The sequence below is a fragment of the Dipodomys merriami genome, unplaced genomic scaffold, assembly GCF_024711535.1.
Source record: "Dipodomys merriami isolate MVZ:Mamm:240054 unplaced genomic scaffold, mDipMer1.0.p SCAF_21, whole genome shotgun sequence".
NCBI lineage: Eukaryota > Metazoa > Chordata > Mammalia > Rodentia > Heteromyidae > Dipodomys > Dipodomys merriami.
In genome coordinates, this window is record NW_027203493.1 from 31,786,943 (window position 1) to 31,801,173 (window position 14,231).

At 43.1% G+C, this 14,231-nt stretch overlaps 1 protein-coding gene and 1 non-coding gene across 2 annotated transcripts in view; both read left to right on the plus strand.

The window, feature by feature from the left end:
- The first annotated feature begins 1,704 nt into the window (after positions 1-1,704).
- LOC138834237 (U6 spliceosomal RNA) lies at positions 1,705-1,810 on the plus strand. Its single transcript, XR_011374014.1, has one exon. It is a non-coding gene; the product is annotated as a U6 spliceosomal RNA (small nuclear RNA).
- A 1,962-nt stretch (positions 1,811-3,772) lies between these two features.
- The window catches only part of LOC138834094 (ras-related protein R-Ras2), a 64,693-nt gene continuing 54,234 nt past the window's right edge, over positions 3,773-14,231 (plus strand). Inside the window, exon 1 of the mRNA XM_070032848.1 lies at positions 3,773-4,148. Within this exon, the coding sequence (XP_069888949.1) occupies positions 4,041-4,148 (108 nt within the window). The 5' untranslated portion in view covers positions 3,773-4,040. The remainder of the gene's footprint in view (positions 4,149-14,231) is intronic.

The following is a 14,231-nucleotide window of genomic DNA, read 5'->3' on the forward strand; positions in this document are numbered from 1 at the left end:
GCTCTCAGCCTCCTGAGTAGTTAAGATTACAGGTGTGAGCCAGTGGCATCCTGATTATTTTTCAGATAGGGTCTTGCTTCTTGCTCAGGCATGAGTCTGGACAGTGATCCTTCTATTTTAGGCTGCCTGTCATAGCTGGGATAACAGACATATATCACCACAACCAGCTTCTTCCATTGAGATAAAATTTGTGGACTTTTTTGCAGACTGGACTGGAGCCCAGTCTCCTGATCTCTCTCACACACCGTGTGTGCTACTGTGCCATCCATTAGTTGAGAAGTGGTCTCATGTACATACCTTATGTTGTTTGGAAACATGATCTTTCTCATCTCAGCCTCTCTGGTGGCAAGGATTACAGGCACAAGCCACTGGCATACAGTTGTTTTTGAGAGAGGGTCTTGATATGTAGCCCAGCATGGCCTCAAAATAGTGATTCTCCAGCATCAACCTTCCAAGTACTGAAAATTTTGCTCAGCTGTCCATGTTCTCCTCCTTGGAGGCAGAACTCTTGAATCATCTTCTGAGTCCTGAGGGATTATGAGGAATTGCAGGGCTAGGCACACATTGAGAGGCATCGGGGGAAACATGGCAGGCCCTTTCTCACCATTTCCTTGATATAGGCTCTCATTTCTGTTCTTTCTCTTTTTCTCCTTACTCTTTCACACTGGTAGTAATATGTGTTGTTGAGGCTTTTCCAGCCCCTATTGCTGCGTAATCAGTATTTTAAAAAAAATGCTGCTTCAAACATGGGTAGTTTTTTGTTGTTGGTAGTATTGTTTTTGTTTTTGCTTTTGCTTTTGTTTTTTTTATGGATGGCAAAGTGGGAGCACACAGAGGAGGGAGGGTAAACAAATGCAATCATGCTCTTCAGTATACACTAGGTGGAAAATGACCTATGTAACTTGTGGGCAGAGCTAGGAGAGAGAAATTGGGGGATAGCAAAGGAAAGGGTGACATTGTCCAAAAAAGAAATGTACTAAGTACCTGACTTATGAAATGGTAACCCCTCTCAACAATGCCTTAATAATAACAATAAAATTACACTGAGGTGGTGTTGGTTAGTATTTCCAGCTACCCGAGGCTCAGGTGGGAAGATTATAAATTTGAAGTTGAGCTACATCGTAAGACCAGGTCAAAACCCCAAACCAAACAAAACAATAAAAATGTGTGTGTGTGTGTGTGTGTGGCGGGGGGGGGGGGTGATGGTGTGGAAGGAAGAGGGGAGAAGGGAGGGGAGGGGAGAGAATGAAGAGAGGAGAGAGAGAAGCAGAGAGAAGAGGAGAGGAGAGAGAGAACAAGAGAACAGGATAGAGAGCAAAGCTGCTTGGCTGGGAGGTGTAGCTCAGGATCAGAATGCTTGCCTTGCATGAACAAGGCCCTGATTCCAATTCTTAGCAAAGCAACAAACAAACAACAACCTCAAAAAACCCAAACCCGAAACAAAAACAAAGCCCAAAAGCTTCTTAAATGAACCATTTTGTACCATACTGATACAAATCAGAGATCTGACAATTAAAAGCAGTGGCTGACTGGATTCTGGATCCTGTTCTAGAGGAGAAAAATGCTCTAAATGATGTTAAGTCAACTGATAAAGATGAGTGAAAGATTGCACAAAAGTATTCCAGTCAATGTTAGACCTACTGAGAGAGAGAGAAGAATGCAACAATAAAGCAAGTAAAAAATGTTTGTAGTAAGAAAATCTGGGCGCTGGTTTGGCAGCACATATACTAAAATGGGAAGGATATAGAGAAGATTCTGATGGTCCCTGTGCAAGGATGACATGCAAATTTGTGAGGCATTCCATATTTTTACACTGTTCAAAAAATATACACATTACCGTCTGACTATGTAACTGTAACCCCCCTGTCACCTTTACAATAAAAATAAAGCCAGGCAGCGGTAACTCACACCTGTAATCCTAGCTACTCAGGAGGCTGAGATCTGAGGATCATGGTTCAAAGCCAGCCTGTGCAGGAAAGTCGGTGAGACTCTTATCTCCAATAAACCACTAGAAAACCGGAAGTGGCGCTGTGGCTAAAGTGGTAGAGTGCTCGCCTTGAGCTGAAGAGCTCAGGGACAGTGCCCAGGCCCAGAGTTCAAGCTTCATGATCACCACCACCAACAACAAAAAATTTAAAAAATGACTCTGATAATAGTAAAAAAAGAAATTTAAATTTGCATAAAGAATCTATGAGTATTCTTTATACTTTACATATTAAAATTATTTCCCAAATAAAAGGTTTTTTTTTTTTTTTTTTTTTTTTTTTTACTTTTTCTGGTACTGGGGCTTAAACTTCACACATCTTACTTAGCTTATTCAATCTAGTTTGGTGCTCTACCACTTATATCACACCTCCCCTTTGGGCTTTTTGGTTAATTGTAGATCAGAATCTTTAAATTTGTCTGCCCAGGCTGGCTTCAAACTGAGATCCTCATTCTCAGTCTCCTGAGTAGCTAGGAGCCACAGGCTCCCAGCTGTTTTAGGTGTATTATGTTAATTTATTTCTTATTAAAATACCTCCATTTTGGGGAGGAGGAAACTGAGGTGCAGAGGTTAAGCTCTCACTACCATTGGTGAACATAGGTAGAATTTAATCCTTTCTGGCCCCAGAGCCCATGATCTTTACTGCTACTCTATACTGCCTTTCCATACAGCTGTGGTTCATGTTACAGTTAATCAAACTGGTGCACACACAGAGAATCAGCTTTTACCAATCACAACCACTGGCACTGAACATCATGCCAATGCTTTCCTCCTCAGATCTACCTTTTGCATATGTGGTTTCCTTTCACTGGGATATTTTTCTTCCAATTGTACATTTATGTATATGATTTATTTTTCAGGTATTTTTGGAAAGCGTCCTCTGACCACCCGACTCTGGGGGTGAGTGCTTGTCTACTGAGTACACACCGTGGTGCCTGATGGTGCCTAGATCACTATGCCTTATAATTCGCCTGGTGCCTTGGTTGTCTCCACCATTGAATCCAAGTTCCTTGAGGGTAGGGACACAAGTATGTGCCTAAAAACATCTGTAGCATGGAGCAGACCGCTTGCTAGGTAGCAGGTCACCAAGTAAATACTAACAGCCCATGAAAACATGCCTAATTGGGCAGACTGCCTGGCAGGTAGAAAGCATGTCACCAAGTAAATACTGATCTCTTACACTCTGCATTTGCGATTACCATACATTCCTCACACATCAGGACACTGTACCAACATACACACAATCTACTATATCCACGCCTGTCTAAGCAGACTCAGCCACTGTGATTTATTCCCCATATTCCTGTTCTTCTCACAGAGTCCTGCCACAATTTACCCTGTCAGCTCTCATCCTCAATCACTGCCTATACTTTTTTCTTTTTTTAACGTAAGTGCAGTTACCATCTGAACTCTGAAGCAGGGTATGTACTCTCTCTAACCTAACTTCAGTTAATAAGTGTGGTTTTCGTCCACACGTTGTTTTTCATCCACACAGTCCCTGACCTATACCATTACGGTCATCCGTCGTTTTCTCGACTTCCCCCCACTCTCGCCTCACGCTCACGACCGCACTTGGCACGCACGCGCTCCGGGGCCGGGACTGGGGCGGCACCGCGGTGGGGTCCGCAGCCCGGGGTGGACGCGCGGAACCCCAGCCCCGGAGCCCCGGCGGGCGCGGCCCCGCCCCGCCCCCTCATGCATATGCAGCGCCCCAGCCCGGCGGCCCGGCCCCCAGACGGCCATTTGTAGCGGCGCTGGAGGCTGCGTTCGGTTCGCCCGTGGAGCTGCGGAGAGGAGCGCGTCCCCCTGGCCGCGGCCACCCCTGGTTCCCGGTGTGTCCCGGGACGCTCTGCGCCTCGGGTGGCACCCAGTCAACCCCAGGGGCCGTGCTGCGGAGCGGGCCGACCCTCCCAGCAACCTCCGGGGCGCCCGGGACCCCCGCCCGGCCGCTCGCCCGGAACCCGCCGGCCGCACACGTCCCCGAAGCCGGGCCTAGGGCGCGCGGCGGCGGCGGCGGCGGCGGCGGCTCGGCGCGGCCGGGCTCGGCGGCGTCCCCATGGCCGCGGCCGGCTGGCGGGACGGCTCGGGCCAGGAGAAGTACCGGCTCGTGGTGGTCGGCGGCGGCGGCGTGGGCAAGTCGGCGCTCACCATCCAGTTCATCCAGGTGCGGGGAGCGGGCCTGCGGGGCGGCGGCGGGCGCGGGCTCGCGCTACCTGTGGCGGGGTGGCCGCTGCGACCCCGCCCGGGAGGCGCCGCTCGGGCGCGGGGGGCGGACGGGCTGCGGGCTGCGGGCGCGGGGCGGGCTCGGCGCCGATGCCCCGCGGCCACACGTCGCGCTCCTGCCCGCCCGGCCCCCCGGCTCGCGCGGCGTCCGAGGAGTCCGGCTTCTCAGGAATGCGGCCGGGGAGGGCGGAGCGGGCGGGGTGGGAAGCGCCCGACCACCTTATCGCTCCGGCCGCAGCGCGGCGGAGCCCGGCTTCCTGCCCCGGGGGCCCGGGCGTCGGGCGCGGGCTGGAGCCGGACCTCGCGAGCGCGCAGGTCCCGTCGGCGCGACCGCCGGGGCCGCTCGGGCTCCGGGTCCCCTGCGCCCTCGGGGCTTCTCCGCGCGGGTCGAGGCTGGCCGCCCGCTTGTGAGCTGCGCGTGTTTTCTTTGTGTGTGTGTGTGTGTATATGTGTGTGTGTGTGTGTGTGTGTGTGTGTGTGTGTGTGTGTGTGCGCGCGTGCCCTTTTCCCACAAGTCGCCTCTTAGGTAATACGTCCGGGTGGGAGTGTGTTGATAATGCCCCGGGGAAATGGAGGCTTGGAGGAAGTTAAAAATGTGCTTTGATAGGGGCGAGACCATTTCCTAGGAATTCCTGATGTCTTCCTGCCTCTGGCGGTGCCAAGGTGAAGTTTGGGATGAGCCAGCCTCGGGTGGCCCACTCGTGCGTTCTGGGTTCAACCCGCCTCTCCCCCACCGCTCCCCACCCTCTTCTGGCTGTTGGAAAGGGGAAAGCGGGTTTGTGTTAGCTGTGGAATTCTTCGTTCTTAGAATTTGCTGCTGGCACGAGGTCTGAGTGGGCTCCTCTTTGGATTTTTAAAGAAAGAAAGAAAGAAAGAAAAAGAACCAGATACCGCTCTCTTTTGTCAACCTAGAAGGTGTGGCATATGTTGGGAGAGAATACCCAGTTGAATCAGATGTCAGATTCCCCCCCTCCCCCCTCTCTCTGTAAAAGAGTAAAGATGATGAATTTTCTTTCCTTTTAAAAATCTGTTTCACACATTTGTCATGGAATGCATGGATAGCCGATTTCATTTCATGCTAATGTTTATAGTGGCATTAAAATACAGAATATCGCAACGTAAACGTGATTGTCACCTTTCACATTGAATAAGTGCACAGCGATTGCTGCCATAATATGCAAGGTGATTAAAACCTGCCGCATAAACCTTTGTATCCAGGAAGAGAGGATGTTTAGGTAATGAGCTTTTACAGGTGTGCTCCTTAGTGTGTTAAAACAAGGTGAGGTTAGTTAAGCAGACTCTGGGCTTGCTTTCTTTCACATTGTTTGCCATTTCCCTAGGGCCAAGAGTGTTTTGTTTTTAAATAACTGATGGCAAAATTAAACAATTTGGGGTTGGGGATTTAGCTCAGTGGAAGTGCACTTGCCTGGCAAGTGCAAGGCCCCGAGTTTGGTCTCCAGCTCTGGTAAATAAAACAAAGCTTCCCTCCCCCCCCCCAAATCCCCCAAACCCCAGAAAAGTTTATAGCTAAGAATTTCCTTGGTGATTAGACTCATGTTTAGGAGTGGAGCGAGTCTAGAGGTAGAGGAATCATACTGGTTTCCAGTATTCCTAAAACATTTAAGCAGCGACACGTCAGTTTATTATTTTACCAATTTAATGTAATGGTATTTGTAAGTTATTTTTGGTATTTAAGCCTTTATTTTTGGGAACTAGTATTAGAACCCATTTAATTAATCTTATCTTTGGTAACTGCTATCTTTGCAATGGTTTTCTGCAACTTGCTTGTTAAAGAATACTTCTTTATAAATGATACAGCATCTAGGTGCTTTAGATGACACCAAATAAGTAAAGATGCATATGAGAAAGATATGTGTATGTATATATACATGCACAAGTATGAACTTTGAATCATACAAAACTTGAATGTGTCTTTTGTTCTGTTACTTATTGACTGTGAGAAATATCTTCTCTGAGCCTCAATTTTCCTACAAGTAGATCTTATGACATATTCTTTACAACTTTTGAATTTGAAGAAAGATCTTAATTTGTTATCTGGCATGTAATATGTACACCATTAGTGGAAACCTTTTTTGTTGTTGTTGCTGTTCGTGGGGCTTGAACTCTGGGCTTGGGTGCTGTCCCTGTGCTCTTCAGCTCAAGGCAGCGCTCTACCCCTTGAACTACGTCGCCACTTCCAGTTTTCTGAGTAGTTTATTGGAGATAAGAGAGAGTCTCACCGACTTTCCTTCTCCTGGCTGACTTTGAACCGTGATCCTCAGATCTCAGCCTCCTGAGTAGCTAGGATTACAGGCGTGAGCCACCGGTGACTGGCTTCCCCCCAGCCTTTTTTTTTTTTTTTTAAAATCATGCCTGTGTACAGGTCTGTAATGTGTTTAATGCAAATAGAACTCAGATTCCGAAAAGTCAGTGTGGGAAAGATTGATCAAAGCACGGTAGGGTTGGGATGCTCACCTAAGCCCTTGCTTAGAATACAAGATTCCTTGGATTTGACCCCCAACACTTCAGAAAATAAACAAATAGACAAACACAAATGGGATGTAGGCTTGGTGGTAGGGAGAATGGCAATCATATTTGAGTATGGGGAGTCTCAGGCTAACTTGGAAAAACGTGTGTGCTGGGAGATGGCTTGGGGCCAATGAAATAGAAATTGAGGCTCTAAAGTTGAGACCTGGTGGCTTACTACCCAGCCAGCTCTGTCATTTATTCAACCTACAGTCTTAAAACAAGTTACTTAACTGCTGTGTCAGTCAGATTTTCTCATCTGAAAGCTGAAGAAATAAGTACCACCCAAATTAGGAATTGAGAAGCTACTGAATAAGTTAACATGTCAAAGTCTAGTACATAGAAAGACTTCATACTTTATTATTAATCTTTATTGTCTGAATTAAGATTTATTCTGTTGTGATTATATACATGTAGAAACTGGAGTGAAAACAGGCAGCAGAGTAATCATTTTCAATAAAGATTTTTTTTTGTAGACTAGAATGGCACAAATTGGTTGTTGATTTTTTTGAAGACTTTTGAAATGCTACCTTTTAATAGTAGCTTTTAGTATAATATTTTTTATTATGTTGCCTTGAACAGGAAAGATATTAGAAACAAGTTTACAAGTGAAAAATTAAACAACTTTTGCCTTTAGTTTTCTGTTTGACCTTAGATTGCTATCTTCTGTGCATATAAAGAGCTACAAATTGGGAAATTCAGGTAACAAAGTTTCTTTTCCATCTTACTAGTGTATACAACAAATCTGTGATTGAAATGTAAGTGCTAAGTATATGTGCTAAGTATGTGACCTTTGTGTTTCCTTGCTTATACTTTTTGTTTGTCTGTGCACCTATGCTGGTCCTGGTGCTTCAGCTGAAGCCTGATCGCCATCCCTAGCTTTTGTGCTCAAGGCTAGTGCTCTCTACCACTTGAGCAATAGCTTGTTTTTTGTTGGTTAGAGATAAACACAGACAGAGGCTGGTTTTGAACCTCAATCCTCAGTTCTCAGCCTCCTGAGTAGCTAAGAGGTGTATGCCACCAGTGCCTGGCTTGCTCCTTTTTCTTCTGTTGGCAGGTAAAATGAATAAGCTGGTTGAGACGTGATTTTGACTTTGTAAAGAGTGGAAAGGAGAGATAGTTGTATCTGGCGTTTTCATCTCCTACCCAGGAACTTTGGGTAATTTCTTGTAATCTCTTTAAGGCTTCATTTTCATAAAATAGTGGGTTTGGTCCAACAAATCACCGCTGAAGTTCTAGGATTCTTTTTTTATTCAAACTAGTCACATGTGTCTTCAGTCAAGGTTCTTTAGTTCCGAGTCTCACTTTTCTCATTTAAAAAGGCACACTCATACATCTTTAGGACTTTTGGAATAAATACTTCCTGAACATCATTCAGTCCAGCGCCATCTTCTGAGTACGTAATAATAGCTAACTTTATTTGCTGTTCTTCTGTATGTTGGTGTCCTTTCAAAACAAAATTTGTAATCTTCCCACTGCACCCCAACCATCTCTCTCTCTCACTTCTGTATGGTATTTATGTGATGAATTTTTTTTTTTTTTGGTACATCTGGGGACTAAACTCAGGGCATCTCACTAGACTGGTGCTCTACCACTTGAGCTATGCCACTAATTCATCTTGCTTTGGTTCCTTTTGAGGTAGGGACTTATGCCCTGGCTGGTGAGGCTGTCATCCACCTACTAATGCTTCCCTGTGTTGCTGATGACCAGGCATGTTCTGTTACACTTAGCTCTTTTAGCTAGCTCAAAGCTGAAGTAATAGGTGAATGTGCTAATGTGCACAGCCATTGCATGGGATGGAGTCTCTTGAACTGATTGTCCTGGAACCAGAGTTCCCTGTCTTACCTCCTACATAGCTAAGATTACAAATGTGAGTCATCACACCTATTATTTTGCTTTCAGTATGTGTTGGGAACTTTTTTTTTTTTTAATCTTTTTAGACGTAATTTTTAAAAAGTAACAGGATGGGGAGTGACGTAGTTCAGTGGCAGTGTGTGTGTTTAGCATGTACCAGCTGCTGGGTTTAATCTCTAGCACCAAAATAAAAAACCCAAAAGGAGTAATCATTGTTTTTTTGGGTTACTACTTAAGCAACTCTGAGAGGAGGCTATACATGTTTTATGAATTTAAAGAGACAGTTTTCCCAGTTCTTTTAATGTTCTAAGAATGTTTCTCAGCATATTGACAGATTTTGGAGTAGTTGGTTTATATCTTAAGTTTTAGTCGGAAAACCTGTTCATCTGGACCTGACTCAAACATTGCTTTTTACCTGGAGTTTGTCTTTCAGGAAGTAGTTTTTCATTGTCTTTTCTTGGGACAGAGATCTTAGAAAGATTTCAAGACTTATTTGTGTTGTTAGTTACTTGATTAACATGTCAAGGTTGGGAGTTTGAACTCTTCAATTGTTTTTCCATTGTTACATCTTGAAGACATTTACTGCAATTAGAAGTCCCTTAAACTGCTAATGCTTATGCACCACTATGAACCACTATGCACACTAGGTTTATTTTTTGTGCAAATAATTATTGAGAATTTTTTTTTCTTTTTTCTTGTCGTGGGGTCTGAACTCTGGGCCTGGGCGCTGTCCCTCAGCTCTTTAGTTCAAGGCTAGTGCTCTACCACTTGAGCCACAGTGCCACTTCTGGCTTTTTGTGCTTCTGTGGTGCTGAGGAATTGAACCCAGGGTCTCACACATGCAAGGCAAGCGCACTACCACTATGTCACCTTCCCAGCCCTAAATTTTCAATAATTTACGAATCAGTTGCTAACATTAAAACCTAAGAGACTTCTTGCAGTTGAAATGGGCCTGCAGACTGTGCTGTAATCCAAATTCTAGGTACTCAGGCAAAACATTTCCTTACCAAGGATGGTGCTTGTATCAAACGGGCAGAGAGAAGTTCTGAAGTTAAGAATGTTACTTTTCCTTGGTTTCCTTGGTTTCCTTGGTAACTTCAGAAGGGATGGGAAGACTTAAAGTAATATTTTTAATTTTTTTTGAGACAGTTCATGTTATATATTCCAGCCTGGCCTCAAACTCACTATCTTCCTGCCTCAGGCTTTACAAGTGCTGAGATTAAAGGAATGTATTCTCACACACACCTATTCAATTCTTAAAAAAAAAAAAGGGTCCCTTTTAACATTGTTTTTAAAATTGAGACGGATTTCTTTCTTTAAAATTTGGTGAAGAAAAACGGTCTTTTGGATATCAATTCTTTGTGTCTTCCTTGCTGAAAGTGATAATTAGTGAAAAGATTTTTACTGCCTGGAGACAGTAGAGTTCGTTAATTTTTCTTCTCCCTTTCTGACATTTATTTTATGTTTATTCAGAGCTGCTTAGGCTTATTTTGATGATGCTTTTTATTATGTGCTACTTTTTTACATATATATGAATAAACATTGGTAAAATGAAGTGTTCTTACAATTTCTTCACATTTAGAGTCCATGTCTGCTCTAATTATTGAATCTTGAAGGCCTTGATGTTGAATGAGTTTGCAGTAGAACTGCTGAGTTTGTGTTTGAGATTGAAACTTAGTTTCAACTAATGTCCTTGGTAGACTTGATTTATTTCTGTTTTGGAAAGAAAAATATGTCTCAGAGAAGCAAAGAAATATCTTATCTAAAATTGTGCTACTGGAGACATAATTAGATGACCTCTTTGATGTCTTGTAAGTTGTATTTTATTTTTACTGTTTTCTCAAAGGAATGTAGCTTACTGAATAGCATTAAATTCTAGTTTAAAATTATGGACAACTTTTTGTTGTTATATATTGATAATTAAATCTTGCTAGCAAGCTTAACATGTCACCTTGTATGATTATATTTTCTTAGGAGAAAGATCTTTGTATACATAAATGAATGTTCAGTACTAAATTATGAATGAATGTGGTAAAATATAACTATTTCTTTTAAAATTAAAGAAAACCCCAGATTTCCCCATTGCTGCCATTTTGCCCCATGTGCTTTATTTCCCCCCATAGTTAAGTATTTCTGTGTAGTTTCCAAGAATCATATTTGCTTACACGAACAGTATAATAAACCGAACCAAAATATGTGCAGTTAATTTTTTTTTTTGCCAGTAGTTCTGATAATGCTGTCTATAGAGAAACAAAGGAAAACAAAAAGACTATACAGTGCATTCTCTATACATGTCTAATTTGGAATAGTTTAGAGAAACATGCATTCTCTATACATGTCTATACAATGCATTCTCTATACATGTCTAATTTGGAACAGTTTTTTTAGTTGTGTCTCCCCCCCACCCCTCCCACCCCATCCCAGTACCAGGGCTTCAATTCAGGGCCTGGGCACTGCCCCTGAGCCTCCTTGTGTTTCAGGCTGGTGCTCTACACAGCACTACTTCTGGTTTTTTTTTGAGTAGTTTATTGGAGATAATAGTCTTACAGACTTTCCTGTCTGGGCTGGCTTTGAATGCGATCAGATTTCAGCCTACTGTGTAGCTAGGATTTACAGGTATGAGCTACCTACTGGGCCTAGTCTTTGTTTAAAGAGTACAAGTTATTTGTTTATAGAGTACCCTCAATTTGGATCTTGACTGCTGTTTTTTCATGATTAGATCCAGATGACACATTTTTGGTGGGGCAGGAATAACACAGTAATGATGTATTCTTAGTGCATTACATTACAAGAGATAAGATAGATGCTTGAGTGTTTCCATGGTTACTTTTTGACTGTAGTCCCAATTCTAGAAAATTACTGTGAAGATGCACTTCAACAATATACATATGCAAGGTTGTGGCATTCTTTGTAATGATAAAAATTGGAAGCAACTTGAATAGTAAAATAGTTGTGTAACACCTGGTGTAGTCACTCAATGGAGCATTACGCAGCTATAAAAAAGAACACAACGGGTCTCAGTGAATTGTGGGGGTACTTTGCAAGATACATTGTTCAGTGGAAACAATAAAGAGCAAAAGTACCACCTTATAGCATAAGAAAGGAGTTGACTAGAAAATTCATGTATATTTGCTTATGGGTATAGAAACAGTGACAGGAAGGACAGATGAGATTGATGGAATTATTGGAGGAGAGTGGGTAAAAATGAGGTGGGTAAAAGTGAGGGATAGAGGGGATGCAGACAGTGACCCTTTGGAGGTACCATTCTGACCTTTGGAGCTATGTTAATGTTTTACATATTCAACATAAAAGCAAACAACAATAAATAAAATGGAGAAAAAATACATTAAGGTGAGATACAAATAACTGATCCCCCCTCCTCCCCAACAAATGAATGACAACTACATTGAAAGGGTAAAGGAAAAAGCTAATTTTGGTAACTTTTAAACCCAGTGTTTGGACTATGTCCTCAAGATAAAGACAGAAATGCCTGAAAGCAAACACTGAAGTCTAGTTGATATTTTTTTTTTTTTGTCACGGGAAGTGTGGGTTTACAATTTTGTGTATTAGAATTAGTAGATAAATTTATTTTGTGAATTGGGAGCCTCTCACCGTTGAAAAGAAGGGAGCTGTAAATGTGGAAAGGCTGAAGGCTAGAATGAAACTGGTATCAGCATAATTGATACCATGATTTTACAAGTTAGATAAATAGAGCAGTATAATATGTCTAGATATTGTAGTAGAAAGACCCCTACTCAGGCAAGCCCACCTAGTCGTCCAGAGTGACAGCCCACTGCAACCAAGTCGTTAACAAAGAAGCAACTTTACTGAGAAGGTTCCTACACTGACTGGTCAGGGCTGTAGCACAGTTTCACAATCCCGAGCAGCCCACATTCTTTGGTTTTTAAAGGCAAAATCCATGAGGTCAAGGCTGGCCGGTCACACGCAGGTGACCAATGGGATTGTAATACACACAAAGGATTGTACAGTCTTACCAGACCACATGCAAGTGGCCAATGAGGGTACAGTTTGTCTGTAATGGCTGTTTAAACCAGCCTATCACCTTGGTTTAAAATGGCAGGCAAATTTAGTGGGTAAGGTGAGGTCTACCTTTTGGTGGGCAAAAGGTGGGGTCTACCGTAAGCAAGTGCAAAAAGGCAGGGTTTACCAAAAGCAAGTGGTGTAGCCAGTTGGAGCCAGATTACAACTGATCTGTTTCACGGGTCAGTCTTTAACTGAACAATCAAGGGTGGGTTAGGTTGTTAAGGGGAGGGTGACCAGATGTATTTTTTTCGTTCCAGGAACTAGGCCCATCAAGTCTAAAATCCCTAAAACAAAGGCAAGGCTCAAAATGGAATCATACCAGTTTGGGCCCCATCTCAGGGTCCACTACAGATATGTACACACACACAGACACACAGACACAGACACACACAAACATACACAGACACACACAGACACACACATAGACACACACACAGACACAGACACACACACACACAGACACACAGACACACAGACACACAGACACACAGACACACAGACACACACACACACACACACACACACACACACACACACACACACACACACACACACACACACACACACACACACACACACCAGGGTCCACTACAGATATACACACACACACCCTACCTTTCAGCTCTATTGAGAGGCTTTAGAAAATGGTACCCTAATGGTACCCTATGAGCAGTGGATCTCTAACTCCAGATTTTAGTTTCTGAATACCATACTCTATTAGAAGGAATTTTAGAAAAATGTAAGATTTTAGGGCTGGGACAGGAAAAAGAGTGAGATGAGCTTGGAGTATTTTGTAACTTTTTTTTTTTTTTTTTTGCTAGTCCTGGGGCTTGAACTCAGGGCCAAGGCACTATCCTTGAGCTTCTTTTTGCTCAAGGCTAGCGGTCTACCACTTAAGCCACTGCAGCACTTCCAGCTTTTCTGTTTATGTGGTTCTGAGGAATTGAACCTAGGGCTTCATGCATGCATGGCCAGCACTCTACCATTAAGCCACATTCCCAGCTCAGTATTTTGTAATGTAGGGAAATAAATGGTAAAATAAAACCCCAAATGATGCAACCTGTCAGAGACATAGACTGGACCTGAAAAAATTATTGGCTGACTCCAGGACAATTTAATTGTTAAGAGAGTGGATAATTATCCATAAAGAATTTATACGCCATGTTACTAAATAACTGAGAAGTTCTTGGTGTAGAATTCAGACTAATGAATGAAGTTACAGAAAGTAATGGAATTAGAAAAATCACCTTTTGACAGTCATGGTAATTGATTTAAGTAAAAATCATAAACGGGTGTTAAAACTAGTAGGTGAAATGCTGGATGTGGTTGTGCGCTTGTGTAATCTTAGCTTTTGGGAAGCTAAGTCAGGGGGATCCTGAGTAGGAGCCAGCTTGGGCAACATTGTGAGATTCTGCCTAAAAGAAAGCAAAATCCAAAACCAAAAACAAAAGCAAACTAGTAGGTTAGAGTTTGCGAGGGGGTCGATGTTAACATAGCTGGGAGGTATGTTTCTGTAAGATAATTTTTATCAAGGAAGAAATAAGCCAGGTTTATCAAGGAGAAACATAGCGCCTAACCCATCTATCTCCCATGACCCTGA